Genomic DNA, 17,888 nt, shown 5'->3' on the forward strand with positions numbered 1-17,888 from the left:
TCTCCCCTCTGTGCAAAACAGCCTTTATAGAATATTAGCTTAGTGCACATTTTGTACCTATCTTTGGGCTCAAGCATTTACGCTGCCAAAGGCTTGTATAAATGCTTGCACCCAGCTAATGGAACTTAGGCACAGAAATGTAAGTATTCTATAACAGTGTTTTTCAACCTTTTTATACCTATGGACCGGCAGAAATAAAAGAATTATTCTGTGGACTGGCATCGGTCCGTGGACCAGCAGTTGAAGAACACTGGGCTAAGTTGTGGGCCAGACCCCACCCATCTCTATCCAATCTCCACCCCAGATCCCGCCCCCATAATAGTACTAATTGTAACACTATTATTTCTATTCATTTTTCACAGATGCACAATATAATCTTTTTAACAACACATAATGATTAACCACAAAATTAAACTACACAAAGCACACTGACAGCAGATGTAAATTCTCAAAATTGACATAATTCAATCACTAAATTCAAAAATAAAATCATTCTCCCCTACCTTTGTTGTCTCCCTCCCTCCATGCTATGCTTACCTTCTGGCCTGCTCCGGCCTGGCCATTTTATGCCGTCCCGGTATTATCTTCAGGCCAGCTCCCTCTTCCTCACTGATGCAGTGCACAAAGCTGTGGGCAGCAGCTCCTTGCGCGTCCCATGCCTCATCTGGAAGCCTTCCCTCTGACGTTGCAACGTCGGAGAGAAGGCTTCCGGTTCAGGCGCAGGACGCGCGTATGAGCCACTGCCTGTGGCTTTGTGCACTGAATCAATGAGGAAGAGGGGGCTGGCTCGAAGATAACGCCGCATCGATCGCACTATGGACCGGCGGTTGAAGAATACTGTTTTGGGCCTGATGCACGTGCTGCCCCTGTGGACCAGTACCGGTGGTTGAAGAACACTGTTCTATAACATCTTGTCTAAATTCTGGGAGCACCCCTGATCCACCCATGCTCCTCCCATGGCCACACCCCTTTTAGGGCTGCATGCTATGAAATGTAGGCACCCATGTTATAGAATAAAGCATAGGACTGATCCACCCTAATTACTGCCAATTAAGTGCTTGTCGACATTAATTATTGATTGTTACTGCTAACTTAGCCAATTACTATGTGTGCTGATCTGCAATCTACACCCAAAACTGAGCACCTAACTTTGGCAATCTATACCAGAAACCATTAGGACCAAAAATTCAATTACAATCTTAAACTGTCTACTCTGCTTAACTAGTACTTGTTCTTCATTACATAGTTTGTAATCGTTAGCACCAGCAGATAATGTCAAGGCCCTTTGGTTGTATCCCTAGCAGTAAAGTCTTTCTATTGCAAGCTCCCTGTGTATTGTATGGGCTCTTAACCTTTGTAAATCACCTTGAACCTATTCACAAATTAAAAATTAGATTAGATTAGATACATAATCTGGGGGAGGGTGTTGAATGATTTAGATTAGGTATCCTACCTGTAGCTTTACTGGGTTATAACTGGAATGCTCTATGAAAGACCCATCTGCCATCTGACAGCCATCAATCAACCAGAGCATGGAGTTACAGACGGCCATTTCATCCAGCGGAACATATCTGTGAACTTGTCCAAAAATTCTTAAGGCAAATGCTGTTAACCTGAAATTACATTAGGAAGATACCACGTATGGATCAGATTGTTCAAAGGATGCTTGAGGGCTAAACATTTAGGGGCAAATTCTGTAAAGTTAGGCGTCCACATTGTGGATGTCCAACCACTTAGGCATCCAAATAAATTGAATAATAAGCCCAATTAATGACTTTAACAAGCAATAATTGAAAGTTAGACGTCTAAAGGCTGTGCACAATTCACAAAATAAGCATCCAGAATTTCATAGACGCCCATCGGAAAAAACTGCACCTAATGTGATAGGCGTGGGTGTGGTTTTAATGTGGATGTCCATTTACAGAATCGCATGCCGCTCAGTGTCCTAACGCATCTACAATCTCGTCTAAAATGCAGGCGTTACAAAACCAGGTCTACTGTTGGGTGTGAGTTGTATGCTAGGTAGGCGCAAGGTAGGCATGGGTTAGACATACTGGAGGCATCCAGATATGGTGGAATGGGTTTTATTTTTTGGGGGTAAAGAATACTCCAGTTTGATATTAAGGTAAAAAAGGCACTTAATAATGCATTACTCAAGCAAAGCACATGAAAAAATATATTGCATACAAAACCTCATTCCCAAAGTTTAAGAAAGTAAGAATGGAAACCTTACTCACAACAGCTGTGGTTCAGAGCAAGTGAATATATCTGATGCACAATCTTGACAATCGTTAATATGCAGATTGTCACTAAAAAAAAAATAGGAACCCCTGCCTAAACAGAAAGTCCTGTGGCTCAGTAGTTAAAGATACTTATTCCATCTTCTACAAATCATGGATTCAAATCCCTAGTATGGTCAGGTACCCCAGCACATATTCCCTATTTTTTTTTTGTGACAATCTGCTATCTAGCTGCATATTAATGATTTTATTTATTTATTTTTAGAATTTATTCCAAAACGGTTTACAAATAGTTACATACATAAAATATTATAAAATTTAGAACAAGGTTAGAACAAAACAAACAGATTCAATGTTTACATAAAATCAATTTCTCAAAGAAATGCATCTACAAATAATTGTGTTTTTTCAGCATTTTCCTAAATGAGCTCTTATCTCTACATTTTCGGATTTGACCAACCAGGCTATTCCACAACTTAACCCCTGCACATGTAAAAGTCCACTTGCTCTGAACCACAGCTGTTGTGAACAGGGTTTCTCTTCTTATTTTCTCAAACTTTGGGAATGAGGTTTAATATGCAATACATTTGTTCATGTGTTTCGTTTGAGTAATGCATTATTAAATATCTTTTAACCTTAATATCAAACTGGAGTATTCTTACACCCAAAAACCAAAACCCATACCACTATTTAACCTGTAAGCTGTTCTGAGCTCTTTGGGGACAACAGGATAGAAAATGAATTAAATAAATAAATAAATATATCTAGACACCTCCAGCATACCAAAAAACAAAAGCTTTGGTATGCAATATATAAATATATTTTCATGTGCTTTGATTGAGGTACATAGAGGCCAAAGGAGTTTTTTTTGGAAAATAGAAGAGAAACTGGACAAGTGTTGAAGGTATATATTTGATATTTATCCTAGAGAAATGACTGCTTGTGAATCAAGAGGATATAAGCTTGGCTTTTAAATTGACATGTGGTTTAATGGCTGAGTGTGTGGCACAGTGGTTAGAGCTACAGCCTTAGCACCCTAAAGTTGTGGGTTCAAATCCCTCACTGCTCCTTGTGACCCTGGGCAAGTCACTTAATCCTCTCATTGCCCCAGATACACTAGATAAGAGTTTGAGCCCACCAGGACTGAAGGGAAATATGATAAAGTAGCTGAATATATATACCACTTAGGATATAAGTGGTATGTAAATAATTAAAAGATAATTAGATAAAATATAATGGTTGTGCCATTTTACTGCATACAATTTTAATGTAAAAAAATAATAAAAATCACTGTTCTAATGATGTCATAGCGCCACAATGCGATAACATTATAGACATTGTCAGAACATCTTTGCAATGCCTAAAAGGTGATTCTATAAAGGACGTCTAAGTATATACAGTATACCCCCACGGATTCACGGTTTGTGATTTGCGGACTCAGTCATTCGCGTTTTTTTCTGACCGCCTCTTCCGGGACCCCACTGTGCGCATCCTCTGACCCCCCTCCCCCTCATTACTGCCCCTGCAGCTCTTCCCGCATGAACTGCAGCCCTGTCCAGCCATTCAGAGCTTCTCCGACCCCCCAATCCGCAAACACCACTACCCGCATTGGGACTAGCAGCACCCGCCGCTACCCCTGCAGCCCTCTCCTGCCTCTGATCCCCGCTCCTAAACCGCATCTAATATTCGCGGTTTTTCAAAGTTCGTGGGTGCTCCGGGAACGCAACCCCCATGAACTTCAGGGGAGTACTGAACAGACACGCTTAAATTTGCTTGGCGCTGCTGAGTGTGATTCTCTATTGTGCATCTATGCATAATAGAACTGCGCTGAGAGTCGTGCTCCCGGACATCTAAATGACACCTAACTTTTAGGCGTCCTTTACAGAATTTGCCCCTTAGAGCCAGAGCTAAGACCTGGGCAAGCACCTGGGCTCTGCAACTTGCCAAATTTCAATTTCTTTTTCAAACCACTGTTGGGGTTTACCCAGGTTTTTATCTTGTAAAAACTGAAACCTGCAGATTTTTATAACAGCACAAGAGAATCATATTTTAACAGAGATAAATGGTGCAGTTTTTGCGTGACCCAAATAGATATGAGAGCCTTTGCACTACCTTTTATTGCAGGTTTAATTTTTAATAGTTTATTTTGCTCAGGTCTTTTAATTCTGGATCTAAAAGGTGATTTTAAGACACAGGGTTTCTTTTAGAACTCTTCCCAAGCATCTCATAACATACAAATAAAGCATAAATTAATGCTGCTGCAGTTAGAAGTCAGTCTTGTGCCATTCCCTTTGCACTCACCAGGTATTGGGTATGTTATCATTCCACATGCTGTAGGAGAAGTCTTTGTTCCTAAAAGACAGGATACTTACGATCCCTAAAGAACATGGTGCCAAGAAGAAAAAAAAATGTGAAGTTTTACTGTAAATAATGATTTATTAAGGTAAAGAAAGATCAGTTATTCAGGGTGACGATCTAAATGCTGACTCTGAGCCATTAAATTATGTTTGTCTACATGTTCCACAATTTTATTTTTTTATAACTTTTCCACTATTTTGCCCAGCCCTTAAGTCAGGCTTACTAGTCTCTAATTTTCCAAATCTCCCCAAGAACCCTTTTTAAAAAAACCGGCATTAACATTGGCCACCCTCTAATCTTCAGGTACTACAGACAATTTTAGTGACAAGTTACCGATCACTAACAGCAGATCTGCAATTTCATGTTTGAGTTCTTTCAGTACCCTGGGATGTATACCATCCAGTCCAGGTGATTTATCACTCTTTAACTTGTCAATTTGGCTTAGTATGTCTTCCAAGTTCACCGAGATTTCTTTCAGATCCTCTGCATTATCATCATCCTTGAAAACCATTTCCAGTTCAGGTAGACCTCTTACATCTTCTGTACAGACTGAAGCAAATAATTCATTCAGTCTCTTCACTATTGAAGAGTGGCTCGTGGACTGTAGGGGGAGATATTTGTGGTACGTTAATGGAATGGACAGTGTAGGACATGATGGTGCAGTATTTTGTGGAGTTTTTCTACAAAAGCGCCTGCTTTTCATATGGTTCTGGATAACTCTAGTTAGATACAAACATATGTGTTAGTTAAGGCCACGCCCAATGGAAGCTTACAAAAAGTTGGTGAATAAAAATCTGAATATGGATGTAGCCAAGGCCAGAAAAACACACTACAGATTAATATTAAGGAAAAGCATAATAATATTCTCCTTATGTACTTTTCTATTAAGCCAGACCACAGAGGAAATCAGGATATACAGTGGTACCTTGGTTTACGAGCATAATTCGTTCCAGAAGCATGCTCATAAACCGAAATACTCGTATATCAAAGTGAGTTTCCCCATAGGAACTAAGGGAAACTCGCTTGATAGGTTCCCACCCACCCCCATCTCCGAGGCCAGCGACGCTGCTCTACCCCCTCCCTCCGAGAACCGGCATTGAACCCCCCCAAAGGCCCCCCCGCATGATCCGGCACCCTCCCCCCTGCGATCCAGCACCCCCCCCCCCACGCTGTGATCTGAAATCCCCCAGACCAACCCGAACAGGCTTCTTACTTCCATCTGGCCACCGGCACCGGCATGTCCTGTGCATTGGTGCCGGTGCCCGAAGATCTGCCTCCTCTTCTTTGCTGGGCCTTGAGCATCTGCGCATGCTCAAGGCCTGCGAGTTTACGCTCTCTCTGAGATTTTTTTCCCGCCTTGAGCCTCTCGTGATTTTAATTGACAACAGATGTGCTTAGGCCAGTTAGGAAGAGCATATTAGACTCCATATTCCAAACAGATATAATATGTATTAAGTATGAATGTAATATATCGTGTTGTGAATGAAAGGGGCCCCGAACGAATGAACGAATGATGGATGTATGAAAGATATGTGAAAAAATGGTGTGTACTTAATTTCTAATATTTTATACATTTTAAACTTGAAGGAACACTAAGAAGAAATCCCGAGGCAACATCTGGAAATAGTTAGAATCAGAAACACTGAACCAGTTTTTCAGAGCAGGGAGGAAATATCCCTCCTCCTTTTTTCCTGTGCTGATAGGTACAAGAACTTCTGAGCAGTTTGGATTCAAAGTTTCTTTGGATATGTAATAATGTATATTCAGAAATGAATGTAAACAAAAAATATGATTTCTGAAACTTTTAATCCATGTTAAAAGGAAGTTCTTTGTCCAAATTTAAGGACAGCTTCTGTTAATGGATTGATTGACAAGTAATGATGTCATGCAGAACAAAAGGTACATATTGGGGAGCAACGAATTATCGAGTTAAGATCTTTATCAGAAAGCCAGCATTTGGCATCTGTAAAGATTTCCTAGATGACGCAAAACTAACCTTTTGAGGTCCATTATGACAATTAATAAACAAATTAAATAATAAAATTTGCATCATGTGTCATTTTCCATGAACCTTTTGCATACCTAGAGCGAAAGCTAGCAGCTTAATTGGCAACTGCTGCTTAAAGCATGCATTTGTGTACCCATGCTCACTATCCTCTTTTACTAAGGTGCGCTAACTGATTAGTGCACACTAATTGAATTAGCACACGCTAAACGCTAACGTGTCCATAGACTAACATGCATGCATTAGCAGTTAGCGTGCGCTACATTGATTAGCGCGCGCTAATCGGTTAGCGCACCTTAGTAAAAGAGGGGGTACGGCTTTATCCTCCCTGAGCATCCCTTTTGCTTCTTGATCATTCAACGGTCCCACGGATTCCCTCACAGGTTTTCTATTTCTGATGTACCTAGAAAAACTGTTACTATGAATTTTTGCCTCTTTAGCAAGTTTCTCTTCATATTCTTTTTTAGCTTTCTTTATCAATGGTTTTTTATTTTGCATCTAACTTGCCAGTGCTTATGCCTCTTATTTTCTTCATTTGGATCTGTTTTCCATTCCTTAAAGAATGTTTTTTTGGCTCTAATAGCCTCTTTCATTTCACCTTTCAGCCATGCCAGCTCTTGTTTCCTCTTCTTTCTACTTTGTTAATATGTGGAATACATCTGGTCTGGGCTTCCTAATGTTTGCCACTGATCCTTTTAGCTTCTTTATAACCATTTTCCTCATTTTAACATAGTCACTTTTTCAAAAATTAAGTTTCGCTGCAGTAGATTTTTCTTAGTGACATCACTCCAGATATTAACTCAAATTTGATCATATTAAGATCACTGTTTCCCAATGGACCCAACACAGTTATTTCCTGTATTATGTCCTGCATTCCACTAAGGATCAAATCTAAAATAGCTCCCCCTCTTTTCAGTTCTTGGGCCAGTTGTTCCAAGAAGCATTCATTTATGACTTCTAGGAATTTTACTTCCCTAGCACTCCCTGATGTAACATTTATTCAGTCAATGTTAGGGTAATTGAAATCACGCATTATTATTTGCCAGTTTTCCTAATCTCTGAAAACATTTCTTCATCTGTCTACTCATTCTGTCCCAGGTGACAGTAGTATAACCGTACCTGTATATTCCTTCATTTCATACATGGAATTTCTATCCATATGGATTCCACAATGCTATCTATGTCATTCAGAATGTTTATTTTGTTTGATTCAATTCCCTCTTTAACATATAGCACAATCCCCTCCCCCATCTCCAATTTGATCTACTCTGCCTTGCAATATAATTTGTACCCAGGTAACACAGTATCCCATTGATTTTCCTCCTTCCATTAGGTCTTTGAGATGCCTATTATATCTATCTCATCATTCAGGGCTATATGAAGACTAAGCCAGACACTGCTATACAAAAAGTTCAAGTTTAAAAACTGCAAACCTATAAAAGGCTTTTATACTATGTAAAATTAGCTAAGTAAAGTTTGCGCTTTAAGATCTAAACTGTCTATATAAAGGAACCTAATTATCAAAGCTCAGAGCAAATTATCAAAGCTCAGAGCAAAATAATGTATAAGTATATAGAGAATTGTCCTCTCTTCCTCTCCTTCTCTTCTCTCAGACAGGACAGGAAAGGAGAGGAAGTGATGACATTTCAAAGTTAAATTATGTTATTTATTCATTTACTTTGGGGTCCTTTTATAAAGATGCACTAAAGAATGGCTTTATTGCACGTTTATGTGGGTCTTTCCTGCACACTGAGGCCATCTTTACAGTAACTGCAAAACAACTTATTTTCTACTTTTGTATTAATGACCATGCACCAATTTTGCTGGCCTACATTGTACGCATCTCCCGCTGGCCTAGAGAGATGCGTCTGGCCACCTAGGTCCGTCAAAGGCTACTTCAGGGTCAAACCACGCCTGCGCCTAGCCTTAGGCGAGCTCAGGTGAGCTTGTGTGTCTCCCTAGTTCCCGGAGGCGCCTTCAATGTAGGCAGCCTGACTCAGGAGCCTTTTTTCTAAAAACATGCCTCCTGATTGGATGGTTAGACAACGGTAGGACGCCTACCGCTGCCTACAATCAGGACGCTGTTTATAGAATCCGGGCCTAAGAGTCTTGATGCATTCCTACTCTCTGACTTTGGCCTGCCCCCCTGAAAAAAACAGCACTGCTTCTTTTTCCCACAGCGGGAGGACAGCAATTTTCAAAAGGTTCTATTTGCAATAATCCCTTTGAAAAATTGCTTTCTGAAGTATGTCACTCTATAATTCTTTTTTTTTTTTATATTTTCAAATTCTGAAATGAGTATTTCTGTTCCTGCTTGGTTAATAAATCACCCAACTACAGCTTCTTAGACCACCTGAATATTTGTCAGTGATTTAACCTACCATCTTTCATCTTCCTTCTCATATTAATCCTTGAAGTGAAAGTTTGAGGGCCAAGCAAATGCCAGCTGTCCAGTTTTTCCAGGTAATGAAAGACAGAGAAAACAGGAGCAACTCTCATAAGCTCTGTCTCTGCATTATGCTTTGGTAGATTGGTAACAGTTTTAATGCCTTCAGCACTGAGAACTGCCGAGATCACCTCTCCAAATAGGTGCCCTGTGAAAGAGAACATCTAGGTTGAGAAACACAACTTTCTATTAAAGACAGGAACATAAAAATCAGTTTGTTAGTCAAAAGTTATGGGATGATACTCTAGACCAAGAAAAAAAAGTGCTACTTTTTTAAGCTTAAAGGGTATATTGCAAAGTGTCAGATACAGTCAAGTTAAGATGCCTTGTATGTGGAGAGCATGTGTTGAAGATAATTGGAGCAATTCTTGTATGAGGTAAGCCAAGGGGGGCCTATGAGGGTAGGAGTTTGGTCAGCCCATCTGCACTTTCTGGGTGAGAGGGAGGAAGAAGAGAGGCACCAGAAAGGCTGATGCTGCAAGCTGAAAGTTAACTAAGTACTGGCCAATATTCAGACTGGCTAAAGTTAGGACATATAAAGCATTACAGCAATTGATGAGTTCTACTGCGAGGTTGATCTCGGGAATCTCACGCACAGAACATATTACCCCTATGCTAAAACAGTCGCACTGTCTTCCAGTGACGCAAAGGGTTTGTTATAAAATGTTGTCAGTGATACATCAGAGTTCGTACGGATCTGTTCCTTTGAACTTTCAATCTTTGTGGGAGGTGTATCAGCCAAGGAGGAACTTAAGGTCTGAGGGTACAAAGGGCTAGATTAACTAACCTTCCAATCCGTGTCCGATGGGCGGTTGGAGGCAGGCTGACTGATTCACCAACCATCTTCATGCAAATGGGGGCGATCGGAGGCACACCCCCATCCAATGACACGGATCGCTGGGTAGTGATCCCGACACATGCGCAGACCATCTACTTTGCCTGAAGATGGTCTGTGCACGTGTTTGCTGTCTGGTTTGTTTGTTCTTTAATTTTTTTTACTGGCCCTGACTCTCCTGCTCTCTGCCATCCTTCTCTGCAACGCGAGCCCGTGGTTTTAAAGCGGGAAGGGCGGCAGAGAGCAGGAGAGCCAGGGAGCCAGAGAGAAGAGAGTTAGGGAAACAGAGAGCAGGTTGTGGCAGAGAGCAGGAGATCCAGGGAGCCAGAGAGAGAGTCAGGGAGGCAGAGAGTAGGTCGCAGCAGAAAGCAGGAGCCGAGGACCCAGAGAGAGAGTTGGGGAGGCAGAGAGCAGGTTGCGGCATTGAGCAGGAGATCCGGGGAGCCAGAGAGAGAGTCGGGGAGGCAGAGAGCAGGTTTATTTCAGGGCTGCAGGGCTGGCAGGACAATTGGAAAGGATGTGAGCGACTGGTCCCCAGCAGTCACTTCTTGTTGAGTGGCCAGCCCAGTCAGTCTCTCACGCTTGCACCTACTCCTTCCCTTGCGGCATTGGCAGTTAGGTTGGCTCAGCTGGGGCAGCTATCAACAACAGTAGAACTGCCCTGAAGAAGTGAACTTTTCAAAAAGTAGAAGCGCAACAAGGGCCTTTGGGGGGCGGAGTTGGTCTCCCACGCCTGGCCAACTCCTTCCCTTACGGTGGCTGGAGCCGAAGTGAACAACTGGGGCAGCTCCTAATAGCAGTGGAGGTAGTAGCGCGGCAAGGGCCGTTGGGGGCGGAGTTGGTCTCCCAAACCTGGCCAACTCCTTCCCTTGCAGCAGCTGGAGCCGAAGTGAAGAGCTGGGGCAGCTCCCGATAGCAGTGAAGCTGGCCTGCCGAAGAAATCTTTTTTTTTTAAAGAGTAGCACCTCAAGGGCTGTTGGGGGCGGAGTTGGTCTTCCACGCCTGGCCAACTCCTTCCCTTGCGGCGTACACAGTAGTCATCAGGATCCACAACACATAAGTTACAGAGCATTTAAGACCGGTATCCATATCGCACATGCTAAGGAGAAACTAAGAACACATATGCTATAGTGAATCTAAGGACACACAAGCTATAGAGAATCTAAGAATGGTTTCAGCATAGGAGAGCAAGTGATAGTTGACAGAAAGTCTCAGGTACCCCATGTTACTGGTGCGCCGTGTCTTGGTTGGTTATAGTTTGAGACCAGGAGCATGCTGGTTCATGAATAGTAGTGTATTCACTGCCTTCCGGAAGGGCAGGAGGTTGTCAACTGCCCTGATGGCAGGGGGGAGTTGGTTCCATAGTTTAGGAATGCTGGAATGATTTTTTTTTTTTTAACCATATATAATTTTATTTATGTTTATATTACATTATATTACATTACATTAGTGATTTCTATTCCACCAATACCTTGCGGTTCAAGGCGGATTACAAAAGAAGTTATCTGGCCATTTCCAAAGGAATTGAAGAGAAGAGCGTCTTGTGGAGTTAGTTTGTCTTCAAGGATTTCTTGAATAGAATGGTTTTTATTTCTTTTCTGAACGATTTGTAGTCTGGGGCCGTTATCAGTAAGTTGGAGAGTTGGCAGTCCAGTTTTGCTGCTTGTGTGGCTAGGAGGCCATCATACAGTTATTATTCACACATTTATTTGTTTAGTTAGTTAACCCCCCCCCCCCCCCCAATTTTACAAAAGCATAGAACAATTTATGCGTCAGCCACGGCGGTAACAGCTCCTACATCCATTGGAATTCTATGAACATCGGAGCTGTTAACGCCACAGCCAGTGCAAAAAAAAACGTGCTCTGCTTTTGTAAAAGGTGGGGTTAGTTAGGCGCCATCGACTCGTGTTTGAGTCCTAGCGAAATGATGAATTACAGATCTAAAAAGAGATTGGTTTTGTGCTAGTATATTATCTTAGACTCATATTGCAGGCTACACTTAGCCAAAACATGTCGAGTCTTCGCATCTTATTGAGTTGAGAATCTTTAATAAACTTTGTGAACACCTCTGATTCATGTTGGTTCTCTTCAGTCTCTGCTGGGTACGCCCTGTTAAAACTTTGATATAAGTAAGTTAATAAAGGCTAATATAGATAAATTATATTTTTATAGAAATACAGAGACATAATCTTGATTTAATCTGGTGTTTATAGATTAGTACACCTGAAGCAGTTTGTGAAATCACATGCAAACGAAACATGCTTGTCGGCGGCGTTTAGTAACGGCTGGTTCAAAGATGGGGTTATGCCTTACCAGAGTTACAGATAAGTTGTAAATTAATCTATTCTATATATAAAATGAAGATATATTGAAAAAAATTGACAAAAGTTTTAAAAATACTAGAACCTATGAGGAAGCACAGCGGTTGAAAAACTATAATAGCACTGCTTCTGATGGTTCTCAGTGTGAAGAGATAAGACTGCACTCCATTCAGTATTATATTGCATCAAGCTATTGTTTTCATAATAATTTATGAGAGTTTTTCGACTGTCTTATTTTGCTGTTGAAATGTACATTATTGTGTAGACGTCAAAACCATTTAAACCAGTTTAGGGGTACCTTTGATTTCTGCAGTGGACTTTTCCTCCTTTTTTTCTTTGGATTAAAGCAAATAAAACACTCCAATAACTTTTCATAACATACTCCTTTAACAGATGGACATATATTATGAGCTTCATTGGCCTTTGAAGATCATTTGTGTAGAAAATATTATTTCCTGTTGAGGAAGTGATTTGTTTAAAAAAGAAGCCGCTACAGAACCATATCAAGACCCACAAGAATAAACTTTCCACAGTTTTCCTGAAACGTTAGTGTTTTCTCTGAGCCTTGGTTTTCCCTTTCCCCCTTTCCTGATATTAGCACGTATGCACTGGGACTTCTTTTTAAAAAGAGAACAGCTTCACGGTTTGAATCGTGGTAAGTCAGCACCCTTCAGAAGTATTAATTTTATTAGAAAAAATATAAATAAATTCAAAAGCTTACCACATAAAGGATCATGACATTTGATAACGCTGGTTGCTTAGTTTTACAATAGTATATTCCCTGTGTTCCCTTATGAATCACATGTGAGGTATGTCTGCTTTTAAGTCTCATGTGAACATACCAGCATTAACTTATATTCAGATGAAACACAGAGCACATTTCACTCAATATACACAACCAAACTGTGGTGAGCCTCATCTGTACAAATAACTTTTTTCAGCTATGTTCTACTTCAATTTACCTTTGACGCTCACGGTCCTGTCCATCTTTGATTTGGGGACTATGCCAGATGGTACCCTGTATCGGAATTCTTGCCTTCTTCGGATTGAACCTGCCACCAAAACATACCACAGGCTGCTGTTAAAAGTAAAAGACTCAACAAAGTGATCCCCTCTCTTATTCACAAAGATCAAACGGGGTTTATTAAACAAAGGTTCATAGGAGACAATATACGCCTCTTTCATCATATTAATGCCCATGCTAAAACACTCTCAGATCCCGTAATCGGTTTGGCCATAGATGCCGAAAAGGCCTTTGACCGAGTTGAATGGCCTTTTCTATTCCAAATTTTAAAGTGGTACAACTTTGGCCCGTTCTATACAGATTGGATTAAAACTTTATATCATCAACCCACAGCTCGCATTTTAATTAATAATTCTCTCTCCAACAAATTCTCCCTACATAGAGGCACTCGCCAGGGCTGCCCTCTGTCGCCGCTGCTATTTAATTTAGCGTTGGAACCTCTCCTCTCTGCTATCCGACAATGCCCAACAATAACAGGAATTGAAACCACTTATTGTCACATCAAATTAGCAGCATACGCTGATGATGTCCTTCTCTTTATCCGAGATCCTGTTGCTTCCCTTCCCTCACTCGTTAATATTGTCTCTCATTACTCCAAGCTTTCTGGATACTCAGTTAACTGGGAAAAATCAGAAATTTTCCCTCTTAATGATCTCATTTACCCCTCAGATCTCGCCCAATTTCCCTTCACGTGGTCACACGGAGCTGTAAAATACTTGGGAGTGTTAATACATAAAGATCCGATTCAAACTCAAGATCTAAACATATCTAAAATTAAAAGTTTAGTTCTTAACACCCTGTCTCGTTGGTCTCCACTCTTCCTTTCATGGTGGGGCAGAATAGCTTCTATCAAAATGACCCTCACTCCTCAGATAAACTATACCCTCTCAATGCTTCCCTCCTTATGCAAGAAGAAATTTTTTCATTGGTTGAATAAGAAAATATCTGACTTTGTGTGGAATAACAAAAAACCTCGTATTGCTCTCGACAAGCTGAAAGCCTCTAAAATTAATGGGGGTTTGAATGTACCAGATTTTTATTTTTATTATATCGCATCATTGGCCAAATATGGAGCCTATTGGATTATTAACCCTAATACCCAAGACTCACCAACCTGGTTTGACCTGGAACGGTTTTTATGTGCACCATTACATGTTTCATGCTTGTTGACGGTGCCAGTGCCCAAACTTTTGAGAAAATACTCCTTATTGAGTGCAACGCAGCATGCCCTTCATATACTAGACGTAATCGCAGAGATTTCAATTAAAGACAGTCCACTCTTGTCCATTTGGAATAACCCCAAAATCCAAATCAATAGTAAATCTCTTTCATGGAAAAGGTGGCAGCGGGCTGGTTTGTGGTCTCTCCATCAGATAACCACTCTCACTTCGTTTGTTCCCTTTGTCACAATTTGCTCTACTTACTCATTGTCTCCTTCTGCTTACTCACAGTGGCTTTCTCTTACTAAGACGTTATCTTCTATGTCTATACGCTTTGATTATATGACATCCATTCACACTTTGTATCACTGGTCCACATTGGCTACATCAAAAGGTAAAGCGATATCTCTCTTTTATAGTATTCTAAGAGATCACTCTTTCACATTTTCCTCTCATTCCATGAAACATTGGGAATCTATGCTGACAACCTCACTTACTGATGTTGACTGGGAACTCTTCTGGTCATCGACAAACCGACCTCTTTTATCATCCAGAGTCTCACAATCAATGTTCTTCATTATGTGGAATGCGGTATGGACACCCTTTCGGATGTGGAAAGCTAACCTAAAACAAGACTCTATATGTTGGAATTGTATGAAAGAAGCTGGGACTCTTGATCACATGCTTTTCCACTGTGCTAAAGTTCGTTCCTTTTGGACATGCATTTGGGACACCATAAAGTCTATTACCAATTGTTCAGAAGAAATTTCCTTTGACATTATAATTCTCCGATCTCAACACCCTTGTTTTACACAGTCTAACTGTCCTCCTAAACTCATTGATGCAATGTTTGTGACTGCCCTTATGCACATCTTGAAAAATTGGAAGTCCTCTTCATTACTAAACTATACCTTTTGGTGGAATTCTTTGAGCATGTATCATAAATTTGAATCATATGCTTATGAAAAGAAAAATATAATTCGACTTTCCAAAAGTTTGACACAATGTAAATCACCCTGGAAATTCCTGGACTCATATGTTCAATCTATTTCATAGACACTCCTCTCTTCTTCTTCTTCTTTTTCTTTACCTTCATCTTTTTCCTCATTTTATTCTTTTTCTTTCTTCTTTCAATTTCTCTTTCCTCTTATCTTTTCTTTTATTATCTTTTCATGAACAGTCCTAGTACTTTAGATCTTTTAAAACGATTCAATTCTACATTGCACAATATAACTGAATACTTGTTATACTAAATGTTTTGTTTTATTTTTTGATACCCTGTACTTGAACTGTTTCTTATATTTTTTCAAAAAACTCAATAAAAAATATTGAACGAGAAAAGTAATGTTATAAAGCAGTAACCACAGGAACTTAATAGCAGATGGTGACACTGCAGTGCAGACAATCCTATGCCAACATTATGGGCACTGACTTCATTTCTATCACTGAAACTGAGATTTGTAGACCAGATTTAGCTAGGAGATTTAAAAAGTGAGGCTACTTCAGCCTCTTTTAGTGCTCTGGACTTATCTGAGAGACCTAAACCCTATCCATCTGAAGTAAGTTGCTTATAGTGCTTATTTTCTAAGCTCTATTTTTGTTTTAGATGTGTAAAAACTGGCATTTAGACATCCATAATGTATGGACATCCAAATTCCAATTTTACAAAGGCAGGATACGGACATCTACTTCTGCAGAATATCCTTATAGAAAAGAGGCGTGGTCTGGGTATGGTTTGGGTGGGACTAGGGAGGGCCCAAAATAAGGACATACGATTGCATTTATGAAAAAGAAGGACTTTGTTATTTAGATTTGGTACAGGCGCATCCAGGTTATAGAAAGGTGCTCTGAGGAGCTGTCCATTACAGGGATTATGATATGACATCTCCTTAATTCCCCAGTGCTTGCTGTCCCCCTTCCTCTCCCCTGGAAATGAAAATGGAAGAGGTTACCAGGCTCTATGACAGCTTCAGGTGTTATGTGCTTTCTTAGCAAAGCAGGAAATGAGTCTGAGGAATAGCCTGGTGGTTAGAGTAGTAAACTATAAACTAAGAGACCTGGGTTCAAATCACACTTCAGCTCTTTTTTTTTTTTTTTTTTAAATGTGAGCTCTCTAAAAATGGAAAAATACCTACTGTACCTGAATATATGACACCTGCAAGCCTGAAGGCTATTGAAGTGGTGTACACAGGGATAGCCCTATAATGAGGCCAATTTAGGCAATAGCCTCAAACGGCTCTCTTGAAGGAGCGGTATTTTACCGATGGACAGACTGCCTGTTTTTTTCTGCAGAACTTCAACCGCCGCACTCCTCCTCATGCATCTCCTGTCCCCTCTCAGACCGTCATCGCTCCTTCCTCTCCCCTCCTAAGTATATCTTAATTCGCCTTACAAAAAATGCTGCTGGTGGTGGAGACTCACATAGACTGACCTGCCTCCAATGTCATCTTCCTCTCTGCTATTGCGGCCTGCTCTCTCTGATGTTAACTTCCTATTTCCTCCAGGGTGGGCCGCAGTAGCAGTGAGAAGAGTATTGGAGGCAGGCTAGTCTATGTAAGTTGCCACCACCGACAGCAGTTTTTACAAGGTGAATTAAGGTAGACTTGGGAGAGGAAGGAGCGATGACAGTCTGGGAGGGGATGAGAGATGCCCAGAGAGGAGTGCAGCGGTTGAAGTTCTTCAGAAAGGGATAGAGAAACTCAGAAATCTGAAGTTGAAGGAGTTTGAAGAAGAAAGGGATGATGTCAAACTGTTGTGTGGTTGGGTCAGGTCAGGTAGGGAGTGAAAGTGTAAGTGAATGATGCTGGATAACAAGAGGCAGAAGGGTGAGATGTTGAACTCAGGGGAAGGAGAAGCAGGAGGGTGGGAGAGATGTAGACTTCGGAATGGGATAATGAAAGGAAGGGAGAGGGTGGTAAGGGGGAAGATGGCTGGGGAGAGGTGGGCATGGGATAGATGAACTCAGAGGAGGGTGGAAAAGATGAATGCAGCGGTTTGTGGATGAAGGAGAGATGAACATGGAGGAGGGTGGAAGGGTGAATGAGGGAGAGATGAACTCACAGGAGGGAAGAGGGGAGCAGCAGGAGGAAAAAAAAAAGATGTACTTGGAGGATGGAGCGGGGCCGAAGGAAGACAAGGAGAAATAGACTCAGAGAAGGGCATAAGAGGTGGTAGGGAGACAGGGAGAGATGGGGGAGGGCAGAGGAAGAATGAAGGAGGAGTGGTGGACCCGGGAGTGCAGAAGGGAGCAGAAGAGGGAGAGAAAGATGGACTCAGGGGAGTGAAGAGAGGACTTAAGGGGAAAGGGAAAGATGGACTTGAAGATGCAGAAGGGGGGATGGAGAGATCAAGTTTCAAGTTTCAAGTTTATTAGGATTTTATATACCGCCTATCAAGGTTATCTAAGCGGTTTTTACAATCAGGTACTCAAGCATTTTCCCTCTCTGTCCTGGTGGGCTCACAATCTATCTAATGTACCTGGGGCTATGGAGGATTGAGT

General features: G+C 41.1%; 1 protein-coding gene across 2 annotated transcripts in view; it reads right to left on the reverse strand.

Annotated features, from left to right (window-relative positions):
- Positions 1–17,888, reverse strand: part of C5 (complement C5) — a 149,154-nt gene that overhangs the window by 47,411 nt on the left and 83,855 nt on the right. For both annotated transcript variants that reach the window (XR_004540904.1, XM_033961430.1), the window contains exons 23-26: positions 13,168–13,257; positions 8,985–9,197; positions 4,542–4,617; positions 1,454–1,613 (exon numbers count right to left, since the gene is read on the reverse strand). Coding sequence is in view for 1 of the 2 variants with exons in the window: in XM_033961430.1 (XP_033817321.1) it covers positions 1,454–1,613; positions 4,542–4,617; positions 8,985–9,197; positions 13,168–13,257 (539 nt within the window). In the remaining variant the exon portion in view is untranslated. The remainder of the gene's footprint in view (positions 1–1,453; positions 1,614–4,541; positions 4,618–8,984; positions 9,198–13,167; positions 13,258–17,888) is intronic.

The sequence above is a fragment of the Geotrypetes seraphini genome, chromosome 10, assembly GCF_902459505.1.
Source record: "Geotrypetes seraphini chromosome 10, aGeoSer1.1, whole genome shotgun sequence".
NCBI classification, from domain to species: Eukaryota; Metazoa; Chordata; class Amphibia; order Gymnophiona; family Dermophiidae; genus Geotrypetes; species Geotrypetes seraphini.